The 26621-nt window shown below is 37.7% G+C and overlaps 1 protein-coding gene across 16 annotated transcripts in view; it reads left to right on the forward strand.

The window, feature by feature from the left end:
• The window catches only part of adgrb2 (adhesion G protein-coupled receptor B2), a 232946-nt gene that overhangs the window by 51819 nt on the left and 154506 nt on the right, over positions 1–26621 (forward strand). For 15 of the 16 annotated variants that reach the window (XM_043217683.1, XM_043217691.1, XM_043217679.1 and 12 more), the window contains exon 2: positions 6625–7453. In XM_043217683.1, coding sequence (XP_043073618.1) covers positions 6640–7453 — 814 coding nt within the window. In that variant the 5' untranslated portion in view covers positions 6625–6639. Of the gene's footprint in view, positions 1–5487; positions 5651–6624; positions 7454–26621 lie in introns of those variants that run through there. The other variant, XM_043217677.1, reaches the window with a different exon arrangement.

The following is a 26621-nucleotide window of genomic DNA, read 5'->3' on the forward strand; positions in this document are numbered from 1 at the left end:
GACATGAATTATAAAATAGGCCTGCCATTGAGAATAGAAGTAATAATGCTGTTTTCCAGTGTGCTTTCCATTGATTTACTGTAGAGGGAATGCAGAATAGTAGCTGTTAATTATGTATTCGATTGCAGTCTATTGATGAAGCAATAGCTTACTATGTAAAATGTGAAATCCTCAAGTTTAGGGCTTTTGAGTCCAATAGTAGAAATCTAGGAACAACTGATCAATGAAGTTATTTAAAGAGGAATCTGAAGCAATTAATGGTGCTGAAGAAAAATAATCCACACTCTCCAACACATAGCATCCTGATGGGAATAAAAAAAATCACCAGAACATCTGGTATTTTCTCTTCACCTCTTGTAAGTCCACTATGCCAAAGTACATATTTTGTCCTTCAAACCTCACATGGAGTCTTGCTTAGACCTTTGGACATCACGTCCAAAGGCAACATATGCGCCCTCAGTCTAACCTTGCTTTTATTGCATATCCAGCCTGCTATCCTGCATCTGAAAGGTCATTATAGCATTACATTGGCTTGCTTTAGGCCCCACTACAGGGCCTTTGATACCCCCTGAACGATCTGGCCCTCCTTCTCTGGTTAGATGGGAATCCTTGTATGAATCAATCAAATGTTCATGGATGGATCTTGAACATATACACTGAAGATGGATTTACAAATGTCAAGTTGCTGCTCTCAACCATAATGACACATGGCTGGTTCAGACTAACAGTTACGTAACTGTTTTTAAGGTGTGTGATTTTTGTACCCTGGGGACCTGGACTTAATGAGCCGGCTCACCGGACCTGAACACAAAAGTACACTGAGTTGCAGAAGCTTTGCTATTATGTCATTAGCATTATTGTGTCGACCATAGGTATGGTAATATCACATGAAGAGTAGCTGACACAAATATTTTAACACGTTTTCTTCTTTACCTCCTCCTCCTTTCATTTATTTATTATTATTTCTAAAAGAGAAATGAAGACTAGATGCCGTTCTTTAAAGGTGTATTTAAAGGTATTCCTGCATCACACCTCATCAGCAAATCAAAGCATTTTTTATTTATTTATTTTTTACTTTTATAAACAGATTTCTCAGAATGGTCCCTGATTGGTTAGACTGAAATATAGCCCCACCCCCCAAAGTAATGCTATTGGTTGTTGCTATGCCAGGCTGAATGAGCAGATCAAACAAACAAAAGCCAATATGGGAAACCAAGTAATCTAAAAGTTGCACAAAACAGCACAGTATTAAAGAGTTTGTGCTGACCTAATGCAGCTCAAATGGCTAATCAGCCTATGAAATGCTTACTCAACGCATATTAAAGAATCTTTTTAAAAAAATTATAGCTTTTATTATAAGGAAATCTCTGGTAACTTTACGCTTATCTAGTGTGCTCTTAAAATGATTTTAGCAGATATATACACACTTAAAAGCCTTTCTTTTCCAGGACCAGCCATCTACGCTATAGATTTCTGTTTAATAGAAATGGATCTCAAATGAGAATGTCCCTCCCCTTACAACCAAACAGGAAGTGACAAATCATGGTTCATGACGGTGATGTGGCAAAAGACTGTTAGCTGTTTAAATAGGACGTACCTTTAAATACGTCCCACCCAAACCTTGCCTTCTTAAAACTGAGAGAGGAGCATTACAGCATTATAAAAAATCCATACTTCATAAAAATCAAAGCCACCCCCTTGTCTGCACAGTCTTTCATTACTGTTTCAGTTTCATCTCAGAACCTATTATTTCCAGACATGCTCCTTACTCTGTGTTTGCCTGACCTTCTGTGTCTTTCCCACCTTCTTTCAAGCTTCTTTTGTCAGAGGTGGTTTAGTGTTTAATTTCTTTGTGCTGCTCTTCTGTAGTTGCTGACAGCTGCCTGCTGTACTTAATGAAAAGGAATATTGACAAGAAATTATTGAAAAGTAAAATTAACTGACAAATCAAACAAGTAAAAGAAAAAAAAATGCACATAGAAATGTATGAAGGAGGTAGGCATCTCAGGAATAAGCTACACATTATATGTGATAACCGGTGGCTGTGTTGATATTACAGGTCTCAATTTTATTGTATCTATCATTAATATGAACAGACAACTGCCTTAAAATAAGCTGAACAAATTATATTCCATTTTACCGATATTATTAGTAACACATTAGTGTCTCAGTATTACCTAGTTGCTTATTAGCACGCCTGTTATTAATATTATTATTACCATATTACCATATCTCCATTACCATATTCTGCACCCCTAATCATACCCAATCTATAACTATTAATAATCAGCAAATTGAGATTTTATTGAGGCAAAAGTTGCAGTAAAGGACCTGAACATAAAGCGTGACCAGATTATCAAAGTGTATATATACACAATATATACATACATTAAATTATGTTAGATCCTACATCTATGTTACTGGGCCTGTGGGCCCCTTAAATTGTTGTCACATTTTACAGCATTAACACCGTCCCTGGAAAATGCAGCACTAATGTGCTAACACAGCACGGTTGTGATATATTCCCTCTGGCTTTGCCTAACTGAAGCATCTCCTCCAATATCAATTAAAAGTGTTATCTTGCCATCCCCGTTTTCCTCTGATTTTTACAATTTTTTTTTTTTTTTTTTTTAAAAACAGGCGCTGCTGGCATTCAATGAATCCACGGGGTAGTTTCTTTGTACAACAAACACACAAATTGTAGTGTGACGATTTTGACTCAAATCAGAAATTTATCCAATCCAGGACCACATATGAAAGTAGAGCAAATCGGATTTGAAAGGATTTGTTCGCACGACTCAGATTAGTGTCAGATGTATACAAACATTCAGATATGGCCTGCCTGCACCCTGCTGTTTAAAATAGCCAGCTACAAAAAAAAAAAAATCTGTTCTTCATCACCACAATCCCACAAAATAAATCAATAAATAAATAAGCAAATGCATGATCAGATAAGCCTTTTTTTTCAGTAATATGAGGAACGAGAGAAGAGATAAGCACCTGTGAAATGGAGTGCAACTCGCTTCTCTTTGCCAATTCGTCTACGGTATTTTTTTTATTTCTTGGTAGAATAATTTGTTTGTGGCATTTCGTTCATGCTAACCCTTTATTCCAGCCATCTCATAATAAGCTTGAGTCAGGAACCTCTCATCATATGAAAGATGTATCCACTTTAAACTCTCTTGTTTTCATCTGCCTTGTTTAAAGGCCCCTCTCCAGAGCCAATTCTTAGCTCCATTTAACTCGCTTCTCTGCTGGTGACTGATTCTAGTACACCTCATACACGTAGTTGATGGGCTGCCGGGATGCATCAGAATATTCATAACATCCCAACAGATGCATGACTACACAAATGCATTTTATCTTTATATATTTAACTTTTGGCGCTCTAAAAATAAGCATGAAAGACTGCAAACTCCGTTTAATATTTCAAACCGCATTAGCAATGTTGTTTCACCTTGATATTTTTTTTGATATAATCGCGGCCAAACTTAAATCGTCGAAATGTTTATCTTGGCAGAGTTTCTATCAAAGTTTCTTTATGCCCCATGAAACGACCTAAACGAATTGTAATTCGTAAATGAAAGGCACGCTTATCACAGAAGTGGTATCTCTGAATTGCGTTTTAATGCATTTTTTAAATAAATGAATAGATAGGACAAAAAATAAAAAATGTCATGTGCCACGTCCCATTAATCAAAAACTCAAAAGACCTGTAAATGTGTCACAGCGGGAAACCAAAGGATGCATGTGTGCGTGAGAGTGTGGGAGATTAGTTGAAGGGCTAAACCCTCCACAGAAGAGTCATCAGTCTTCTCTGCACATCCGTCAGGGATTTCAGACATCGGAGAAAAGTATGCGTGTCCGTTTTGTGTCTTTGTGAATAGGATTGCGACCTTCACAGAGAGAACACGCAGCCCTGAAATGATTTACAAGTCTGCTCTGAGTGAGAGTGGGAAGGAGGAGAGGAAGGATGAGACAGAATGACAAAGAGGCAAAAAGGAAGAGGGAAGTCAGAGTTTTCCACCTATTGATCCAGGTGGGAGTGGATGGAAACCCGAAGGGCCTCCAAATGAAGGACGTCCCTCCGCAGACGACTGCATGCCAGTAATGTGACCCACTAACCACATGTAATTAAGACAAAGGGACCGCTGCCAGAGGGGCGGGCTGACTGAATGAAAAGCGAGCGGCGGCTCAGGAGAGACTGAATTGGGGCTCGCTAACGCAGCTGTGGAAAAAGGCCGTCGTGAGGAGCCCTGGCAGGCGGGAATCAAGACCGAAGGGGTTGATTTACAGGAAAACTTTCCACTTCATTAATGCTGTCAGAGAGCTTAAATGGCCCGATATGTGACATGACCGTTCCTCTCCATCACGCTCTGTTTTCTCCTGTCTCGGGGTTTTCTGTTGTCGTTCTCGTTCTCTCTGGATGTTTGTTTTTGACACTCCGCAGTGTCTCCGCAGAACAGATTATAGAGGATTAGTGATGTAAATCTGTTAATGAATCTAATATTGCCCTTTTTGCAGTCTCTCCTTTAGTACTCGTCTTCTCTTTTGTTTTACACAAATCGACTGATCAAATTGCGGCATTGTTTTAGTATGAATGCTAGTTTCGCATTTTCTGTTTTCAAGTTCATTTTCAGTTTAAGCTTCAGTAGATTTGTTTCAATTTCGGTTTTAATTAATTTAGCATACAACGCTAATAAGAAAGTTGACAGTTTGTTTCAGTTAAAAATAACTGCTTACTGCAGTTAGCATTTTTATAGCTATCATTTGGGTGTTCACTATAAACCAGGTATTTCGGGATATGACTAATTGGTAGCCTAATAATATCCAAAAATGGACTTTATTATGAATTTGAGATGTCTTTAGGCTGTGCTTGGAGAATCATCGTCAGCGATAACTGTTATTTATGCTAATTCGTAGGTTTTAAAAGTTGAAACGGGAAACTTTTTTTTTTTTTTTTTTTTTTTTTGCATCCGGCACAGAATCATGTTTGCATGTGTGTGGAAGTCTATGCTTGCGTGATTACCAGTCGAACAGAACCTAGCAGAAATGTAATTGTGATTAAACGCTGAAAAAACAAGCGAGCTCTTTAACGCAGGCGGTTCGTTTAAACGCATTCAAAATATTTAACGCGCTTAACGCAGGGGCGGGAACAGGATCGGTCACCCCGCTCAAAACTGCTGCTTCCGTTCCGCCACTCCTTGACAATAAGTGCGTTTATTCAGTCGCGGAACGACAGAGAACGGGAGGCGTTTCAGTCGCGTGCTCCACTTCACTCCATCGAGTCAAGATAGCAACCATAGTTGCTAAGTCCGCGTATCATACCCGAAAAATATTCTTATAAGGTTGCGTTTTTTGGGGATTATTTAAAAATATGTGCTTCGTTTTTTTTTTTTTTTTTTTTTTTTATTTCGCCGAATTTACATTAATTGCCAATCTATCTGCAGCAGTGTAGCCAACCAGCGTAAAAGCCAGCTCGTAATTTGCCAGATGTTCCGCCCCTTCACTGAAAAAAAGGCGCGTGGCGCTGTTATCCAAATTCAACCTTGAAAAAAAAACTCCCAAAGCCCGCGAGACTCGAAAATGGAGTCGAGTGCCTGAGTGCGGCACAGAGGCAAAGCCGTCCTTTTCAGGGCTTAAAGTGCAGGTCAGTTACATCTGTAAATAGACTATTGTGGTTTTGTCTTTGTTTACTAGTTACTAGGAACAGAAAGGAAATGAAAAGACTAAAAAGGAAAATGGAAGTCGAAGAGATAACCTTTAATTATTTTTTTTGGCCCCAGCCTTGTGTTTCAAACGCTTTATGTGATGATGATGGCCATACAAAAACATTGCCCTTTTGTTGCAGTTTACAGATTTTTATAAGCTTCTGTTGTTGTTGTTGTTTTTTTTTTTTTTTTTTTTTTTTTTTTTAGATAAGTTTAATATGTTGCAGGCTCATTCATTTGTAATAAATAATTGATAATAAATTGTATTAATGATGCTAAATAATCCAAAAATATTGGGCTTGTTATTAAAGCTGTGGTTGCTTATTTGTCTCGCGAGACTTGGCAGCAGTGGCAGGAACAGTAAAGCGCTGGAAGCGCGTGATTGTCAACTGCGCTCAAAAAGGCGCAGGCGCTATAGGTCTTTTTTTTATATATTAATGCTAAATAAATTACGAGTATGCAATGTCGTAATTTATGTCGTCAGTTAGTCAAGAACTTGAAAAAGGCGAATATAAAGCTGCCTTTAAACAGTGTGTTCACGTAATGTATTTTGTATGAGGCACATGAAATGGCTTGTCTCTGAAATGGCTTGTATGTTTATATTTATATTTGGTGCAAATAGTGTCTGTAACTATGTACTCTCACCGTTGCATTTCCTTGTGTAAATAGCTGCTGTTCTTTGTCAAATGTAGGTGTCAGATTAACCAAATTGAAACTAAATCCTAGAATATATGCAACATGGGTTATGAACAAAAATAAACATAGTCAGTTTCATCTATCTATCTTGTCTATTTTGGTTATTTAAACTCTTCAGCGAGTGCATTTTAGTGTTTAGTTTTTGTTGTTTTAGTTGTCTGACCTCATTGAAATGGTGTTTGAATCACTCATCTGTATTTCTTTTTTCCCCCCACAGGACAAATGACATAGGATGAACACTGCTGGTCATCTCTGTCTGTCTGTGCTGTCATCCCTTTTTGCACTGGCCTGGGCTGTGGAGCCGCTGGGTCAGGCTGCCCCCTGCTCCTCTCTGGTGGCTGGGGTCTTATACGGCTCCTTCTCGCTCAGGGACCTCTTTCCCAGGCCGTCGGCTCTGGCATCTGGATGCTCCTGGACTGTGGAGAACCCTGATCCCACCAAGTACTCACTCTATTTCCGCTTCAATCGCCATGCCGGCGCCTGTTTAGCTTTTTCCCCGCTGGTGCTGCCCCTGGACCACTACCTCTCAAACCAGACCTGTGGCCCCCCAGACCAGCCCACCTTTCCCTCGGACCCTGAAGCCGTTGAGCTTTGCATGGTCCCGGGACCCCACACCTTCCTGCAGTTCGATAAGAACTTTGTGCAGTTGTGCCTGACCACTCATCCCAACAAGGACGGCGACAACGAAGATGGGACGTCCGAGGGCCAAGCCCCCTTGTCGGCGGAAACTCTGGACTTCCGGCTCGTAGAGGTTCTTCTCATTAACAATGAGAATTCGAGTCAGTTTACGTGTGGAGTCCTGTGCCGATGGTTTGAGGAGTGCTTGCACGTTGGCTCGGGCTGGGAAACCGAGAGTTGCAGTATCACCCAGACGGGATGCGTTTGTCCCAACACGGCCCCTCCGGTCTCCCTACTCCCCACTGCTCCTCACAACCACTCTTTAGACCCCAGCGCGAGCGTGTTGCAGTCCCCACCTGACGACTGTTGTGTCACACAGCTGCATTCAAAGAATGGCATCGCTATAGCACCCAGGGATGTCCGGCAAGGTAAGCCAAGCTTTCTTCTGGCCAGCTGTTTCATTTATAGCCTGCTCCATTAAAATCAATTAAGCTGCTTTACAAGCTACTTTGTTTGATTGGGTAACCATGGGCTCGTTTTGGATCACAAGCAAAGTGTTTCACTTTCAGCTTGATTTGATTTGATTTGGAGAGCTCGTTTTATATTTCAATTATTAGCCTCTAATTACAAAAGGCAAAGTAACTTTAAAGTGCTTGGAACTGCCTCCAATCAGGATAAGTGTTTGTGATAAAATAGTAATCACTGACTCCCCTTGGTTGCAATGTTTTGTCCTGCTGATACTGGGTGAGGAGGCAACACCTCCAGATTTGTGCTCCTTAATCTTATACACTGTGTTCTAACTGGGTGTGACTCGAAAAGCTTCTAGTGACAAGTAATCTATCAGTAGACTCTGAACATTTTGTGTTTATTATGGAGGGTTAGGTCTGGTCTTTAAATCCGATCAGCTAAGCAGCGATTCAAGTTCTCTTTGTCTGTATGGTATATAGGTTTTCAGGGACTCTTTCTGCAACATAAATTGTTAAGCCAGTCGATGACAACAAATAACTGTATCATAATGACTCATTGAATCACTAAACCGATTAGTCAGATTTGTTCAGTCAGGAGTAAGCATTAACTCACAGAACCACTGTTTCATTCAGAAATAAACAAGTTGACTGTTTCTGAATATCCATTCCAGCAATATCCATTTTTACTATTCTGCCTCAAAAGAGGAAGACGCTATTATGTAGTTCTAAATTCTGCTATGCCGGAATCATTCGTTCAACTGATTTGTTCAAAAACACGGATTCATTCAGAATTGAACCACTGAAACAGTTTGTTCAAATCGTTGATGCATTTGCTGCATTTACATGCATCCTAAGAGATTATAATAATATTTTGGCAATATTGCGATTAAGCTGTACCTCATGTCAACGCAATACTCCGATCTAAATAATGCGATTAAGTTCATAATCACAGCAAGCATAATCATGTTAATATAGGTGGCGTATGCATGTAAACACTTTAATCTCATTATTGCCCCTCTGATCAAAGTGTGCATGTGCTTGTGGCGTATGTGAATTACATGACACACACCTGCAGTAATAAGCAGATTAGAAACGATGGCATAGAAGAAAGCATCGCATCGCCATTGGAAAGGCACGTCAAGAGCAAAATGCAGTACGTTTATTGATGAAATACTAAAACGTCTAATTTGTTAATGTTTTAATGTCCTTCATTTTCATAATAGTCTTAAAACATTTTCATCATCTCTATTATGGCCATGCCCCACCCTCTCTGCACATGCCCTGCCCCCTCGACTTTTCGAATTTTTGAAAGCTATCGATGATCAAAATAAGAAATTGCCAAGAATGCCTATCCTTTAATTTCTAGACATGTTACAAGAAAAATGACAGAGACCGGTAACGCAAGAACGGTTCACTGCATATTTTAAAAAAGCACAACGCGTAGGCAAACCTAGCTGAAGTGGCATAGTTATCAAATTTCTATGATATAATGCGATTTAAATCCTAACTGTAATTATTGGAAATAATTGCATTAGTTGTGTCCATGTAAATGTAGTCATTGAATCGCTCAACTGATGTGTTTATTTGGACATTGGTTATCGAAATGATTTCCCTTATCTTAAATAAGACAATATTATGATTGAGCTGTTTACACGAGTCGCTTTGTAATATTCTTTTCATGTTTCCATTTTACATGTTATAGTGCATAGATGGATTAATGGGCACACGTCATTGAGATGCCATCTGACTCCCATCCAGAATTTCAAGTGTAAATCTATAGTTTGTCTTCATTATTATACATAGTTTTTAGTGTTGTTGTTTTTTTTTAGTTTACAAAAGCTTCAAGTGCAGATAATAATTTGTCATGCTATACGTGCAAACAGACGACGGTGTTGTTGAAGGCATGCTCTTTTGTGTGTATGTGCGCATCCTGTGGCAAAATGCATTGAGAAGTCCTGCACGACAATAGTAATGTGATTAAAGTGTGTACATTTCTATACTGCACTTCAATAATGTGACTAAAATAGGAATACTCCACATTTTAAATTCATGACTTTAGCTGGATTAAGGTAATCAAAATTCTCCAATTACGTGGTAGATTCTTAATCGGAGTATTGTCTTAATTGTGTTGAAATCAGACTATTGTTGTCCATGTAAATGTACTCAGGGATTAATTCGGGAATGAAACAGGTAAGTGATTCATTCTTTATGAATCCATTATTCAATCGATTCGTATGTAAGTAGACATGTTATGTCTAAAACGTAAGTTGCATGATTTGAACTTTTTTATTGAGTTGCACAACTTTACAGCAGAGTCTTCCCAATATTCACATCAAGTTTCGTGACAGAAATACAAAACAAGCGTTTGACAAAATATTTCGCCTGCTTGTTTGTGACTAGTTAGGAGAAAAACTGAAGAGTAGCATGGAAGAGATTTATTGCTTGTGGATGTTTCTTGCCGGGTGACCAGATTTAAACTGCTGTATATATGTCAGATCTGTTATTTTGTATTGTTGCTCCAGGGTTGTGGGTGGATATAAAGGGAGAGGACAGTTCATGCCTTGTTGATGAATTTTAAATATATGCTTCCATTATTCAGGTCAACTCCCTCTTACCCCCGCTGATGTATTTTAAAATCTGCCCTCACATAAGTTACAGGTTATCAGGCTCACAAGCGATCGGCGCCATTGATAGACATATCGCATGTATCTGCGTATGATTCTGATTGAGAGACATAGAGAGTCAAAAATGTTGTACGTGACGGCGAAAAGGAAGCGACTAGAAGGGGAAAGTGAGATGGAGAGGACGTGTATGTGCGCGCGTGCTTCAGCCGGGCTTTTCCTGGCTCGCTCTAGTGCCTCTCAGCTAAAGCCACACTGAGTTTTATCCTCCCTTGAGTCAGCATGCTGATTGGCTGTGCCAGACAGGAGGACACTGCCAATATGCCTGTTACAGAGATGCGGCCTTCTCCTGTCCCCGCAAAGACTGCACATTAAACGGCCTGCTTTTCAAAGCTGACATCACTGACACCAGCCAATTTCAAGCACGGAGAGTTCTCCTCTGGAAAGATGTTGACAGTATTTTTAGGTGTACATTGGGAGATTTTTTTTTTTTTTCTGTAATTAGGCCACTCTGGAATAGAGGATATATAGCATCCTGCACAGTCATTGCAAACGATTCAAAATCATAACAAATTATGCAGTAAGTCGGAGCACTCAGGCATATAGGTCTCTTAACTGCTACGTAATGTACCTAATTTTGCAATGCAGAAGCAAGCTGGTTATTTTATGTGCAAGACGTCGTTAGCTCATATGGGTAAATAAGCAGAGAAATAACATAAGTGCATTAAACTATTTGTGCTACGAATCAGTGTGTTTATAATTATAACGATACGTTAAAATAATATCAAGTTCACAATATCAAGCAGCATAATGAGGTCTGTTGTACAGCTAAAAATAACTGGAAACGAATGACACCGGAAGCCTTGCACATTCAAGTTATAAATGGCTGAACCGGTTCTTATATTGTTCTTATAAAATAAGGTGGATGTGATAATTAGACCCACAAGGATTCTGCACACTTCTGTCATATTTTAAAAGAATATGTTTGAAAACAGTGCTCCTTAATTTTTTCCTCATTAAAATTTTGCAGTAATGAGATTTTGTAAAAATATAATTGGTAATCATATTTATACAAAAATCGACTCATTACTGTAGAACTATATTGATTAAATCATTGAAAATATTATTAAAACAATTATGTATTCCTGCATGAGATCAGGGCTCCCATCCTATCTACATACATGTTTTATTGATTTTTATATATATATATATATATATATATATATATATATATATATATATATATATATATATATATATATATATTTTTTTTTTTTTTTTTTTTTTTTTTTTTTTAATACCCATATATTGTTGTCACAACACAATAACTAAGCGCACCTTATACTGAAGTGTACCAGTTTGTCTTATTAGGAACTGAAAATTTCAACCAAACGATTACACATTTTCCCCGTTAAAAAATATCTTTTTTTTTAAGCCTCTTTCAAATCCACTTGGTTTTGTACAATTTAGCAAAAGACACTCATCTTCACATTCTGCAGGGCCTTCATCTGAGATCTGCAGGTGGTCCACTTTCTATCAAAATGTGGGTATGTTAAACTGCAATTAAATCTTTTTTGTATGGATAGGAGACCCACCACAGACAAATTTGGGTTCTGTGAACTGTCACCATCCCTCGGCGTGCAAATAATTTAATTACAGGCGTGTTATCTGAAGGCTTAATTGAACTAATTATTTAATTGTCTTCAGGCCTAGGTGTTTCTTGCTCATCTTTGGATCGGAGACAATCCCTATAGTCAAAGCCCACGTGAAGGTGGAATTTCTTTCTCTTCCGTGTGTCGCAGTTTTGAGATCAGCTTGGCGAAGTTGTTAAAAATCCCCAGAATGTCTTCTTTTTTTTGCTAGTGTTGTAGCTTAATAATGGCTAATTGGTGTGATCGCATGTGTGTGATGTTGATCTAGTTTCCCGTAGACTGAAACATCAGCTTGCAGGCAGAAGAAGCCGGATCGCCATGCTGCATTATCTATTGTGCTTGAGTTAATGTTGATATAATCACTCTTTGATTACATCCATTAAGTCTTTTCTTAAAGCGCCTCGTGCGTTCTGATTGGAGGTCCCTGTCTGTTGAATGTTTTCAGATGTGTATACACTGTACACGTATACTTAGTGAATGTCAAATTTAACTTGACTAAATTGAGGGAATTATTAGAAGTGCACTGACATATACAGAGGCGTTTGTAGGCTGAAGTTGATTGTAACACCTGACAGCTCGTAAGCTCCACAGTTCTCAGTGGCTTTAGTTTATGGCCTTTCTATTTGTCCAGAGTTTTCAACAAGGTACTTTAGGGGGTCTGTGAATAAGATATATTAAGTTTTCTGCCATTTTGAACTTATATCTCAGAATTTTGACTTTATTTCCCACTATGTGACTTTATATCTCACAATTGTACCATTATTTCACACAGTTTAACTTTTTATTTAACAGTTGTCAGTTTAAATGACAATCTTTTTCTAATGGCTATAATAAATAGCCAATTTAGTTCACAGTGGGACTTATTTTTGCGACTTTTTTTTTTAACAATCAATTTTTTAATGACACAACTGTGAATTTCCGTCACAAATATTAATTTATCTTGTTTTTTTATATTAAATTTCCTTTCCTTTACATTAGCATGTAATTCCTGAATATTCAAACCTGATCCCGCGTACAAATTAATCATTTTTTATTTTTTTACATTGTGACAGTGAATTTTACAATGTTAATGCTTTTAATAGTTTACTTTATAACAGCTTGATATGAAAGTTCTACATATGCTTCAAGGTCCTTAAAACATCCTTGGTATAAAAGTTAGAAACATTTAATACATTTCTTTTCCTTGTTTTTTCTTTTACTTGTCCTTGACTTGCCTGAGTGACTGGTTTGGTGGTCCCTGTGTTCTGTAAAGGTTGTAAACCCCCGCTATTTGTCATCAGAAATACAGTAGACTGCCGCTGGTTTGCTGAATGACATGCAGAGAAGCCAGTTTGGGTCAATGTTTAAGCTGCGGCATTTTGTGTTGATTTTCTGCTGTTTCTCAGAATCTTTTGAACTGTACATCTCATTGGTCTGAGGGGAGTATTGAGTCTTTCTCAGAATTTTGGCTACGCTGCATTTTTTTTCCTCCCAGCTGGCATTCGAGCGCACTGTCTGTTACATCTTTGACATATGGAAAGGGTAATGAATACAAGGTGAAGTATAACAGAGGTTATATGAAGCATGAAAGACATCATTAGACTCTATTACTATAAATTCATTGGGGTGTGTTTCTCTGAATTCTTAAAATACTTCTTTTGTAATTGTGATCAGTGTAGGTTCCAGACAGCAGTAAAAGATTAGCGTTAGGTTTGCATTAGGTAAATGTGATGCACAAACTGCCTCTGATGTGGCAGGAATGACTGGAAGAACATTCGCTGGTCAGAAACTTTGTTTTTGCACAATTTTGGTGAACTGTTAATAGTAAAATAATACACGACGCAGCTATGCAAATAAAGTAGGCCTGCAGATTTTTAAGGTAACACTATAAGATTTCATTAATGTATTAACGAACATGAGTGTGCATTAGATGATGCATTACAGTATTTATTCATTTGTTATTTTTAGTTGATTAGTTAATATTAGTTAATTAAAATACTGGTAGTTATAAAATTATTGGTAGTTTTCGTTTGTGCACAGGGCATTAACAAACATAACTTTTTATATTTAATAAAGCATTAGTTGCCTAAATGTTGAAATTAACATTAAGATTAATAAATTGTGTAGATGCATTGCTTATTTCATTATAACTACTCTAGTTAATATGCTGAATTAATTAGCATTAATTAACATAATTGTTAAGTGTCACCCTTTGTATAAATATATCTAAAGCCACAATTTATTCTGACAGTAAAAAAACTATTTTGACATTATGAGGTAAACCCGGCCCCCTACATGGTACCGATTTTTGTTGCCAAATTTGTTTGGAACAGTTGTTGAATAAACAATTAAATAGTTAAAGTAATACTCAAAATTGTTTACTTCTTTGCAGAATGTAAACTGTATTACACAGCTTTATATATAAACAATCGACCTCGAACCTTTATTCACTTACGTAAAACAATGTGTACTATATAGCAAATCTTAATCTTAATTTTTACAGATAAGCTGTATTCTTCTAAATGCAACTGTATGGCATTACTATATTAGGATATTATAAACACTAACATCATGATTTTCTGTAAAGCTGCTTCGAAATGATGTGCACGTGTGAATAAAATTGACTTTACAAGTCGGGTATCACAGTTTACAAATGCAGCAATGCAATCAGTACAATCACACTTCCTATAATGTCCTTTCCCTATTTAGTCTTTTGAAGTCTGAGTCATTTTAGTGAATGGTATTATCTGGATGATTCATTTCCAATGAGTCATTGCTCTGTAGCTTCGGTGTTGTGTAATTAACTGCATTAGCTGCATTTAGCTTAACTGTAGCACTAGTGTGGGCATGGACACCTAATCGTGAGTTTGGCCCACTCTGACTTAACTCTAATGTTAAGGTGCGGTCACATTTACCACGGTTTCTTCATTCTAGTCATGTAAATAGTAGTGCTGGGCAATGATTAATCGCATCCAAAATACAAGTTTTTGTGTGCATAATAAATAAATATATATATGTGTGTGTGTGTGTGTGTGTGTGCGGTGTATATTTGTATGTAAATACACACACATGCATGTGTATGTATTTGCATGATATATTTGTAAGGAAAAAAATTTGTTTATATATTAAGTATATTAATATATATAAAATAATTATAAATACATGAAAATACATGTATTTATTTTCTAAATATAAATAAACTGTATGTGTGCGTCTTTATTTATGCATAATGATTACACAGTACACACACATATATTATATCAGCAAAAACTTATATTTTGGATGTGATTAATCGTGATTAATTGTAGCACTAGTAATGCACACAATTTTGAAATCTGTGAAATCTGCAAACTTTTTTCACAAACACAGATTTCTCAAGCTGGTCATGAAGATTTGCCATTTTGACCAGCATAAACTGCTCGGTTTGTATGTTTATGTAAGCTGTGCTTTATACATCACTATACGATTGACAGTGCAGCTTTTTATATGTGAAATTCATGGAAAATTGATGTGACTATTGAGTTCTAAGGACTATCTTACCGCTTGGAGCTTCAGTTTTCGGACTGATTTAGCCTCAAAATAGTTCAGCGGGTAAATGATTTTGAATAACAGCTGACAAAAATCTCTGAAAGAATTCAAATAGCTGTTCTTGTCAGAGATAGCAGGGTGCCTTCACCACCTGCGCAATAATTAATTTTCCAACAGTACCGCTATAGCTTCATAATGACTGGCACTTTCTCTGCTAGAAATACATGTAGCTAGCTATTTTAGCAATACAACTGCCGTTAAAAGGAAGAAAATGGACTGAATACTAGTCTGACAAGTTTTATTAACTCCAGTGCCCACACACTCTCATAGTTGCACACTTTCTGTTTCTCTATTTGGACTCGAGACCTTGAATCAATATAACTCACTCTACTCTGAATAATAAGTGTGCTTCTGTGTATGCTTGTGCCAAGAGAGACTCACAAACCGTTAGCCAGCCTCCCAGTGTTTCTACTTGGGACACAAATTTGCATGACGTTATGGAAAGGCCGGCTGATTTTATGTGTGCATTCCAGTTTTTAGGCCCATATGGAATATGTGAACACTTTTATTTATTTTTTTTATTTTGGCAACAATTAAAACCGTTTTTAAAAAGTTTGTATTTAGTAATATTTAAAAATATTTATTGTATTTTTAAATATATATATTTAATTAAAAAAAAAAATATAATAAATATATATATATATATATATATATATATATATATATATATATATATATATATATATATATATATATATATATATGTACTGTGTGTGTGTGTTATACTAAACCTAAAATAATCAAATTTAACAGAATCAAAATTTTATTTTGAATATTTGCATGCTTATTGAAAGCCTGCAGATGTGTGAACAGTGTATGTGCATATTATGTGGAGCTGAAGCTGCAGTGTTGTTGTTAGAGATTTGTGAGCAGTCTGATTATGATGGATGGAGGGGTCCTCTCTGTTCTGGTTCCTCTGCTGATCTGAACTGCAGGGGGGTGGAGGAAGAGGACTGCTCTGTGATCCAGTTTTGGCTTTCCACTGGCCTTCTGTCCACACACGGTTCCCCTTGACCAAGAGAGCCGCTAGGTTAAGATCAGGGTTGTTGCTGCTGTTTCTTACACCTTTTAGCCAGGTGTTCCAATCCTTAGTTTGGCTTGCTTTTTCTCTTTCACTTTTAAAAAGTCATGAAAAAGCTGCAAATATAAAGGTCTGTTTTTTTATAACCCTTTCTTTATTTTAGAATTGATACAATGCCGTAATTGTCTGACACTGAGTGTGTCAGATGCATTGAGGCGAGCAATGCTTTAAGGCTTTTGTATCATGCTATAACTCCCTATTATAGTCCAGTTTTATTATTAAAATGTTTAATTACCGCTTTTATTTCTATAAAAGACTAATCAAATGTAAATGTGAAAGCATGTCGTGTGTGTGTAAAACAGTACCTCCTGTAAGAGACTTTTCCTGGTTATGTGACCTACATCCTAATATCTTCATCTTTCAACTTATTGTGCTAATTCTTACATCAAACAGTCAACGTTTGTTCAGAGATGGTAGATCTTCGGCGTTAATAGTCTAGGATCATGCTCCTTTTATCCGTCTTCATTTCTTGGCCTCATTGATGGTGTGCTGATAGACAGGAGTATAATTCCACTTCATTGTGTAGACTTAATATGTCATAGTTAAATACCCTACATCCATACCAAATAGCACGGAAGCAACAGCCCTTCATCCAGTAAAATAAGCTATGCCAAGCACAAAGAACTGCAGGTAGTCTTGGAAAACGGAAAATCCCTAGAGAGCACTGACTTGTTCTCTTTCTTTTTTTCCACTCTCTCAGAGCTGACTTTCAGGAATTGTGAGGTTTGAAGAAGCTTTAATTGTTTGGTTAATTTGATCTGAGATGTAAGACTGGTCTGCCTGTTTGGTGTCACAAATGTGAGGAAAGCTAGCCAGTTGTTGGTCCCCAAGAGCAGAAAGGACTCTGTGTCCAAAAAGAACAGGTGGTCAATTGAAGTATGATAATTTTGTATTTCTTTTGAATATTTGGTTTTTGCCTCTCCATGTGCCATGTACTCTCTGCCTCTCTACCAAATACAGTAAAAGAATATTTGTATAAAATTTGGGGGGAAATTTGAATTTTATAAAATTACTTGTTCTATTGATTCGATATGTTTCATTGTTATTTAAATAGTGATGCACAGTAACACCTCTTGTGGCTACATCTTGTGGCTAAATTTGGAAACGGACAATTGGAAATTAACAGTTTGTCCATTTCCAAATTCCCCGAGGGCAATCTGAAATTAACATTTGTGGTTATCAGCATCGTACAGATTTAGTTTTGCTAAGTACTGAAACCAGAATATCTCTTTAAGTTATTTTCTAAGTCTAAATCTCTCTATTGCTATAATGAGGTTCGAACTCCCAACAGGCCTTTGTCAATTTAAGGTACAAGGTGCACTTGTGATGTATTCTGGTCAATCTGTTGTCAATCAACAACTGCAACAAAGATTGGCTCATCAGTTCCAACTCAAATGGAACTTGCCGATCAATTATTGACATACCGTGCATGGCCTGAGAAAGGCAAGTAAATGCTACTGGATGGTCTTGGGTTGATTCATTGGGAAATCCATTGCTCTATGCCGCTTTTGTACCATACTTTCTCCAACCCATTATATCTCATTGCGAATCGTTCACTTCAATTCATTTCCGACTACAAGAGGACTTTCAAACTTCCAGTGGCTCCTCAGAAACACTTCAGAGAAAAACACAAGCGCAGTGCCATAAAAGAAACATGACAGCTCCTGCTCCTTCACACTCTCTCCATCCAGCCCTAGGTCCGCCATAGGCAGTGCTCACTCCACAACCGAGCGCCTGCCCATCACGGTTTTCATGCACAGTGGGAGGAAAAAGGCCTGTCCAAATCTTCAAAAGCGGGCCCTTCGAAAACCTCCTTCCCATGCAGTGAGTCTGTCTGGTTGAAAGACTTGTCTTTGTGTTGCTTTCATGCATGAGAGGAGCATCGATCAGAAGAGGTTGTCATTAAAAGTGGCGCTGCACTTTGTCTATTTTTGGTAGCATGACAGAGGTTTGGGCGGTGTGTAGGGGCCCGACGGAGAACCGTCGTTAATCATTAAAGTCACCGCTCGCTTCTGTGGCTCACACAGAGCGATAACCGATGCAGTATGCATACGCTGCACCCACATGCATGCACATATTTTGAACACACGGCCAGGTGTGTCTTTGAAATTCAGAGGGAATGAGGTTCTGTTCATTGCGGTTGTTCTCTACTATTCACTTTGAAGACTTTGGGCAAAGTCACAGAGGAAGATAGATAGAAAAAAGCAGAAAGAGAGGTTGACGAAGCCCTGTAGGGTCCCGGTCTTATTGTATGATTATTTTCAGAGAGTCTTTGGTGTACTCTCAGAGGTCTGACGCGCATTGGGGGGTGTTATCTAGCTTTCTTTGCAGTCCTTTTCTTCTACGCTTTTCCATACATGGACATTTTTGCTATACCAAGAGCTCTTCAACTGTTATTCTCTATCCTTCCAGTGTGTTTAAAATTAGAGTTACAAGCAGCAGCGTACAATGGTGCTAATATAATATGTCTAGCTTGAAATGTTCTCTGCCTCTGAGGTAGAAATCACACTTCAGCTGGTGTATTACCGCTATTAATTTAATCATAACATTTAATCATACTCACTACTGCCTTTGGAAAGCAGCGGTTTAAAAAAAAAAAAGAAAAAACTAAAATTAAGAAAACTGCATTTCCTAAAATTAAGATGTTTTTGTACCTCTGAGAAGGAAATTACACTTTGTCTTTGGCTCTTGTGGTACGCCGAGCAATCTGCTTTATGTATGAGGCTCTCATTCCTGGTCATGCTTGTTAAACACGCTTGGGTTTGGGAAGTAGAAGACCCACACACCTCAAGCTGTCGCTGTACAACACTCCATACTCTCAATCAGAACACCATACCCACCATCTTTGGCAGGAGGACTTGTTTGGACCAGGATTTGTTTGGGTTTCACACTGAGCTTTTTAGAACAGACTGCAGTTGCAAACGCTCTCAGATTCAGACCAAGCGGACATATGCTTCCTTCTTTGAGCAGCAAGAACCAGTCTGGCTAGTTGTAGAAGACTATTTTCAATTGTAGAAGACTGCTTAATACTACTTAAAAAATGTACTATTGCAAAAAAATTACTTTACTTTTCAGAATGATAGTGATGTATGGTCCAATATGCTCTGGTTTAGCTATTAGCTAAAGCATGATAAGTCCAGGTCTGGATGAACCCTAGAAGCTTGTGTCATGTCTTTTAAATGCCCTGATTCCCTCATATGCATAAGAAATTCATAGTTTTAGGATCAGGTGACCTGATTTATTCATAATAGCATTAATAATAATAATAATAATAACATAATAAAATATTAACAATGTATTTATAATACACAATAAAATAAATATTGCTACTAACCAACCTTCTGAATAGGTGTTGCTTGGCACGTTCATGTCATTTAATCAATAGCATTGGTATCTAAGATCAACCCATGAAACAAGCATGTTATTGTACTGTGGCTTTATTGCTAACATGCTTGCTGACTGTGCAGCATGCGACAGTACCGCCAAAGCAGAAGCACCTGGATGCACAACTTCCCATTGGGCACCAATTACTGCTGCAGCCTGAATCAGTCACAATCCTCATTAATGTGTGAAATCGGGTTCAGCTCGAGGGACTGTAAAGGGTCTCTTGTGCGCCCCCACTTTTTCCTGTGCGAAGTAGCACCGCTGTTAATTAGAGCCCTGTCCTGAGCCGAGCCCTGCGGGAGCTGAGAGTGTATCTCTGTGCTCTTAAAACCTGACAGAGAATTCAGCCATGAGGTCAGTCGATTGATAATCCAGCCGGACTGTTTTTAGATACAATGTCCATCCATTTGGTCTCATTTTCCAAATGTGGTTATTTCCTGTTTTTCCCCAAGTTTGTCTTGTTTTTTGCATTTTCTTTTATTAGAGTGCAAAGCCTAAGCAGAGATGGTTATTATTCTCCTGGTTAGGAATCTGTTGCAACCCCTAGAACTGTATGCAAAAAAAGGTGTGATATTTGGCAACGTGATGAGGATTACAATACCCCTTCCTTTCAATAAAGTAGTGTGCCCACTTCCACTAGGGGTAGTGCAGTGTTGATGCCAGTGTCTCGTGCCCTTTAGCACCACCTACAGTTCCACATTTCTTGCACTTTTTAGCTAAGAACTTTTGAGCTGCATTGCTTATAAATGAAATTTAGTCAACCTGGGGGTACAATTTCTGGCTGAATACATTACTCGCTATTTTGAATTTTGCAGAACACCTCCAACAAATTTCATTGGGTTAATCCCCAAAATTGGTGCAGATCGTATTGAAACCCCGTCTGTCAAAAGTTATTTTTGATACTGTAAGGCATTTACAATTTTGAGGAGCCCATTCAAGAAGCATTGCATTGAAAAGCACAGAATTAATTGTATGACTGCCACCTACTGTTCAAATTTTAGAAACCGTAACGGTAACACTTTATTTTACATTTAAACCTGTTAGTTGCTTATTAGCATGCATATTACTACAATATTAGCAATTTATAAGTGTCAATTAAGCTTATATTAATGCCTTGTTCTACATGACCTTATTCTACATCCCTAATCCTGCTAATACCTACACTTACTAACTATTAAGCAGCAAATGAGGAATTTGGTAGAAAAGTCGTAGTTAACAGTTAACAATTGTTAACTATTCTAAAGTGTTACCATGGTAACATGTATCACTGGCTTTTACACCAATTCAAATCTGAATATTCCACAAGATTTTCTTTTTTCTCCCCTTATATGCCATGCCACAGTGAATTCAGTGTTGTGTATAATAGCCTCTCCTTGTTAGCCTGCTCTTTTATTTACATGTGATTTTTGCATGAGAAGCGGAGGAACACAACAGATGTTTCTTGTCTTTCTCTCCCTGAGACCCCCCCTCTCTCATCCACCCTCTCTCTCTCTCTCTTTTTCTCAAGAGATATGATCAAGGTGGTAAAGAGCCAATTATATGGGTCACAAAGAGATGTCACTCTCCACCTGGGGCGAGGTGTGCCAGAGCACACAACAGATGGAGGGCCACCCTCAGAGCAACTCTAATCAACACTTAAAATTACCCTTTTTTCTGTAAAAAAACAAGCTTGTTTTCCATATTCAGGGAGAACGAATATTTCCATGTGGCTCATAGAGATTTAAATGAGTGTTTGGCTTGAGCATGTCAAGTCAGATCTGCCAGTCACAACAGAGAGACACAGAAACAACTGCTTGCATCATTCTTTTGACAGCTTCTCCAGCGTTTGACAGTATGAAACTGTGGAGATTGAGATCCACATCTTTAAACATTAATTACTCAACCCAGACGAGTCTGTATCTTAATTAAAGCTTTCTCTCCAGCAATATTTTTATTCTTTTTTTTTTCATTCTTGGAATGAATGAAAAATTCATATTTATTTTTATATAATTTATTACTTGTTTATAGCAGAGCAAACAAAGTGGATAATGAAGTATGTTTGCTTGCGCATAGAGTGCTTTATAAAAAGCTACTGCGTTTAAAGCTTTTCCCGCTTTTGTAAACGGACACTGATGGCTTTGTGTTCATTATGCTGTGTGTTAACATTATTATCACCCCTTTTTTCGTTCCCTACCCTTCTTACTTGTATTAAAATACTGTTTGACTCCTGTGGCCATTGCACCTGGAAATGAGATGACAAGGATATTCCCTAGTTAATCCTCTGTACCGAATGGCTGATTTAGATAACATCCAGGTGTGTTTAAATCCTTGTTTGTGCATGTATATAGAAACCTTAAGCAGGTGCATAAAGCTATGATTATTTTTTATTTTTTCCTCCTGTTGTGTGTGTTTGTCTGGGTGTCCTTTATCAGGAGTTAGTGAATGAAGAAGTTTGCCCTGAGTGTGTATGGGGAGGGCGAGCGGTGCGGCTGACTTTAATTTACTTTTCTCTGCGATAGGGAAGTTATCATTTATCTCATCCACAGTACCGAGCTGTAATCCGTCAGGGGACACCAGTCCCAGAGCTCATGATTCAAATACACCCATGAGGATGTGTGTGTGTGGATTAATGGGAACAGAGAGGGAAGAGGATAGTAATGAGATCTGGTGGAAGTGGGCACACTACTTTATTGACCACTACAGGAAATGCCGGAATCTAAGCTCTAAGGTTTATTCCATGTGGTCAGTTTTTAAAGCACTCGATGTAATCCACAACCAAATTAGTTTATTAATGGTAGAAGGGGAAAAAGGAATTATTGGGGACAAAACAGATTTTGTCTCTTTAACATGAGCACAATGGCACATGATGTGTGGGAACTGAATTGGCACCTCCAATAATTATATTTAATGGTGGCATTTGAAAACGGCTATTATTTTTGTAATTCTGTTTGGTGTTGTTAATTAGCCAAGTCACACTCTTTATCTGTAAGTTCATACAAATACATTTCTTTCAAACATCAAAAATCACACCAAAACAGCTAATATTATTTATTAATATTATGTATGTGTGTCTGTGTGTGTTTGGTCTGCATTTCTGTATTGGTATAAATGCATTTATTTACTGACCGACCCCTCTTATTTTTTCGCTGAAAAAACTTGTCTTTAGTAAGTGCTTTTTCAATAGTTTTATTATTATTATTATTATTTCTATGAAATCAGTATTTTATTTGTATGGTTATAAAGAACTTATTTAAAGCAAAAATGAATCTATATGTATGTATGTATGTATGTGTGTGTGTGTGTGTGTGTGTGTGTGTGTGTATATATATATATATATATATATATATATATATATATATATATATATATATATATATATATATATATATATATATATATACACACACACACACACACACACACACACACACACACACACAACAGGTGAGAAGACTCTGGGACAAACAGGTAGTGAGGCAGTACAGAAATTTTAGTTACCTGCAAAAAAAACCTAAACACTTTTCCTCTTTTAATTAAGACATAAAAGTAATCTGGTGACCAGCTAAAGTACCCTTTAAAGTGTTTAACCCTCAAAAGTACAGTTTGTTCTGTCAGAAACATATCTTTCATGCAAGCTAGCAATCCCTTTGTTCATCTTCAAAAAGGTACTGATAGTAGTGTGGCATGTGTTCATCTGTTTCTTGATTGCCGTGTCCTCAAGATCAGCCTTGGGTGATTGTTATTCCATGGGTCAGTGTCAAGAGACTGTTTTAAATGGAGCAGATGAATGAGGGAGGGCATGGGGGAGAGAGCGAGAGAACGATACGGAGTGAGGCGAAGAGAGTGAAATGGAGAGAGACAGGTCCCTTTTGATTGCTGTGGTAACGGGATTAGTATTCCGAGTCCATCAGTTCCATCTCACCGTCTCTTTGGCTGGTGGCAAAGCACTGAGGTCTTTTATGTGGTGCCTTCATTCTTAGCGGCTCGCTTTCCAGCTACAATCCACTCTCCTCTGAGTTCAGATGCATACAGGCTTAGAGAGCTCAGGGTTGGAGGCCACATCTGGCAGCCGGCCATCACTACACTCGGACTGTGGTGAAGGACTTCAGGGTGCAGTGTTTTCAAAAATGCCCACTTTATACTGCACACAGGTAAATGATCTATGTTGTTTGGAGAAGCGGTGGCTTCGTTATCACCAGGATTAGACTATCACTCTAAAACTGTAAAAAGTGAGTCATGAACTGTCATCGTTGTGTCCTTGAGTGACACTCTTAACCTCAGGTTGCTCCAGAGGGACTTTCTTGAAATAGGTGTTAAAGTTCAGAGCTTGCTAAGTAACTTACTCATTGAGGCAGTGAAGGGTGTGCTCAGTAGGACTACCTAAAGTGTTAGTTAAAAGCTTTAGCTATATTGATGCAGCAGTAGCTAGGGGGTGGGATTACTTGTCTTCACTTTAATGTGGTTTTGTCATTCAGGACAATTGTAGGGACTTTCATAGTTAGAGGACTTTTGAAGAATAATCATTGAAGAATAATTGAAGAATTTTTTTGACTTCAGTGGAAGTACATGTATAGCTCTTGTGATCCTGTATCTAAAAAAATTAAATTAAATTAAATCATTCATTGATTTAATTTCACTTATTGACTGTTACCCAAAAATATTAAAAACTATACATACATCAGATTAGTTCAGCATTATTATTAGTAGTATTATTTTGGATAGTAATGAACATTGTCATCTCAAATCAGATACAGTGTTTGATAATATTACGTGAAAAAATGACACTGATAGAAATTTCTTTAATGTTTATTAGGGGAAAGGAAAATTTGTGTGAATTGAGAGGTAAAATGATGGACAATGCATTATTATTTCAAGTATTATTTTAATTGAAACTGCTGATTCTTTGATAAAGTGATTAAAATGCGTATTGTAGCTCATAGTGCCTGAAATCACCTAAAGTTCAAGATACACCAATATATAGTTGTACAGTATGCTTGTGTGTGTGTGTGTGTGTGTGTGTGTGTGTGTGTATATATATATATAGTCTAGCTATTTAAAGTTTGTAGTGCGCTGCTGCTACAAAAGCAATGTTCTTAGAGCATATTAAATGGCAGTCATCTTCTACTCTGCAAAGAACCTTCTGTGTACCTTTCACTCTAGTTAGAGTTAGATAAGAATTAAATCTTCTGTGAGATAGCCAAATTGATGGACTCAGTTTATTAAAATCATACTAAACCAGGAGAAATTGGCATGTTGAAACTCTCGATGGGATACAAATTGGATCCCTCTGGATTATAGTGGGTAGGTTGGTACCAGCACGCTTACTGATATAAAATGGGTTGTCCCCTAACAATGTCTCGTTACGGTTGAGAGTTCGGTGTTCAGCAACCTTCAGCTTGTTACTATGTGTCTGAGTGTCTACCCTGTGGCTTAATCAATACTTATAGCCTCATGCTGTCTATCTAAAGGCCTTCTTGGGGGAATGATAAAAGAATTGATCACGTCCCACATGGCATCTGCACTACATGTCTGGAAAGACAAATGAGAGATGGCTTCATTAGAATGGCTAGGCCAGTCCCTCATGTTTCTGTTAACTTCAGAAAAAACCCGAAACCGCATCCCTCCCCAGAGTCCCTGCCCATAGGAGTTGAAAAATAGAGTTTGGATGGCACAGCATCCTAGAAAGAGAGGCAATGGTGCACCAAAGCCCCAGAGAATCTTTCTCTTTACTCCCTGAATAAGGGTGAGCAGATTCTTGACTTTCAGACAAGTTGAGGAGAAAGAGGAGAGCTAGGTATATTGAGCCCAGGTTACATATATATCCAGTAAGGATGTTTTCCAAAGCCCTTGTGTCCCCTTGAACATCTCATCTTGCTTCTCTCCATTACTCCACCACCATTAGGGTTGTAATGATGCAGGTGTGGAAAATTATAAGCAAGAAGATGTACGTGGACATCTATCAAAAGCCCCAGAGATCTCCATTTTCCTCAACCTTTCAATCTCTCCCGTCGCCCTGAGACATCCATTTTCAGTGCCTGCCAATTCCTCATGTAACACCGTAGGCACCCACAATGCATCTGGGATAGTGGACAATTGAGTAAGTTCAGGTAACTGCCTGGAGCATGGTGTGTAGGATATGATGCGTAGGATGAAATGCATCATACTGGAAATTGGTGTTAATGGTAGAGAGGGTGACAGATGAATAGTGAAGACATAGTGACTGGGTGTTTGCATGATTGAAGAGCATCAATCATGATCTCCAGTGAATTCATAAAGTCACAGTTATGTGCCATTCAGTCTCCTCCACCTATACATCTTATTTACATTTTAATGGAACTACTTCTTTTACTTGATTTTTGTTCCGTGCAACATAGAAAATGAAAGCTTTCAAGCTACAAATGCAATGTAAATGGCATAAATTTGGTCCATACAACCTATGTGTTATATTCCAGGAATTCTGGAGTCATATGATAATTCTAAAGAACTTTACAAGAAACAGATGCAAATTGCTAAAAATGTTAACCATTACGTACAGACTGAGTCAATCACTCAATCACTGTCTGATTTTGAAGGTGCCCACAATAAATTAGAATGTCATGGAAAAGTATTTTATAATTCAATTCAAATTGTATTGAGTATACAATATTATGCAGACTGAAGTAGATTAAGTATTTGGCTCTTTTAATTGTGATGATTTTGGCTCACATTTAACAAAAATCCCACCCATTCAACAAATTAGAATAAGTGACATGCCAATCATCCAATCAACTCAAAACTGACAAAACTGGACAGAATTTAGGCTATATTAATAACACTTTACAGGATTCATTAGTTAACATTAGTTA

This window comes from Puntigrus tetrazona, chromosome 19 (assembly GCF_018831695.1).
Source record: "Puntigrus tetrazona isolate hp1 chromosome 19, ASM1883169v1, whole genome shotgun sequence".
Classification (NCBI taxonomy): Eukaryota; Metazoa; Chordata; class Actinopteri; order Cypriniformes; family Cyprinidae; genus Puntigrus; species Puntigrus tetrazona.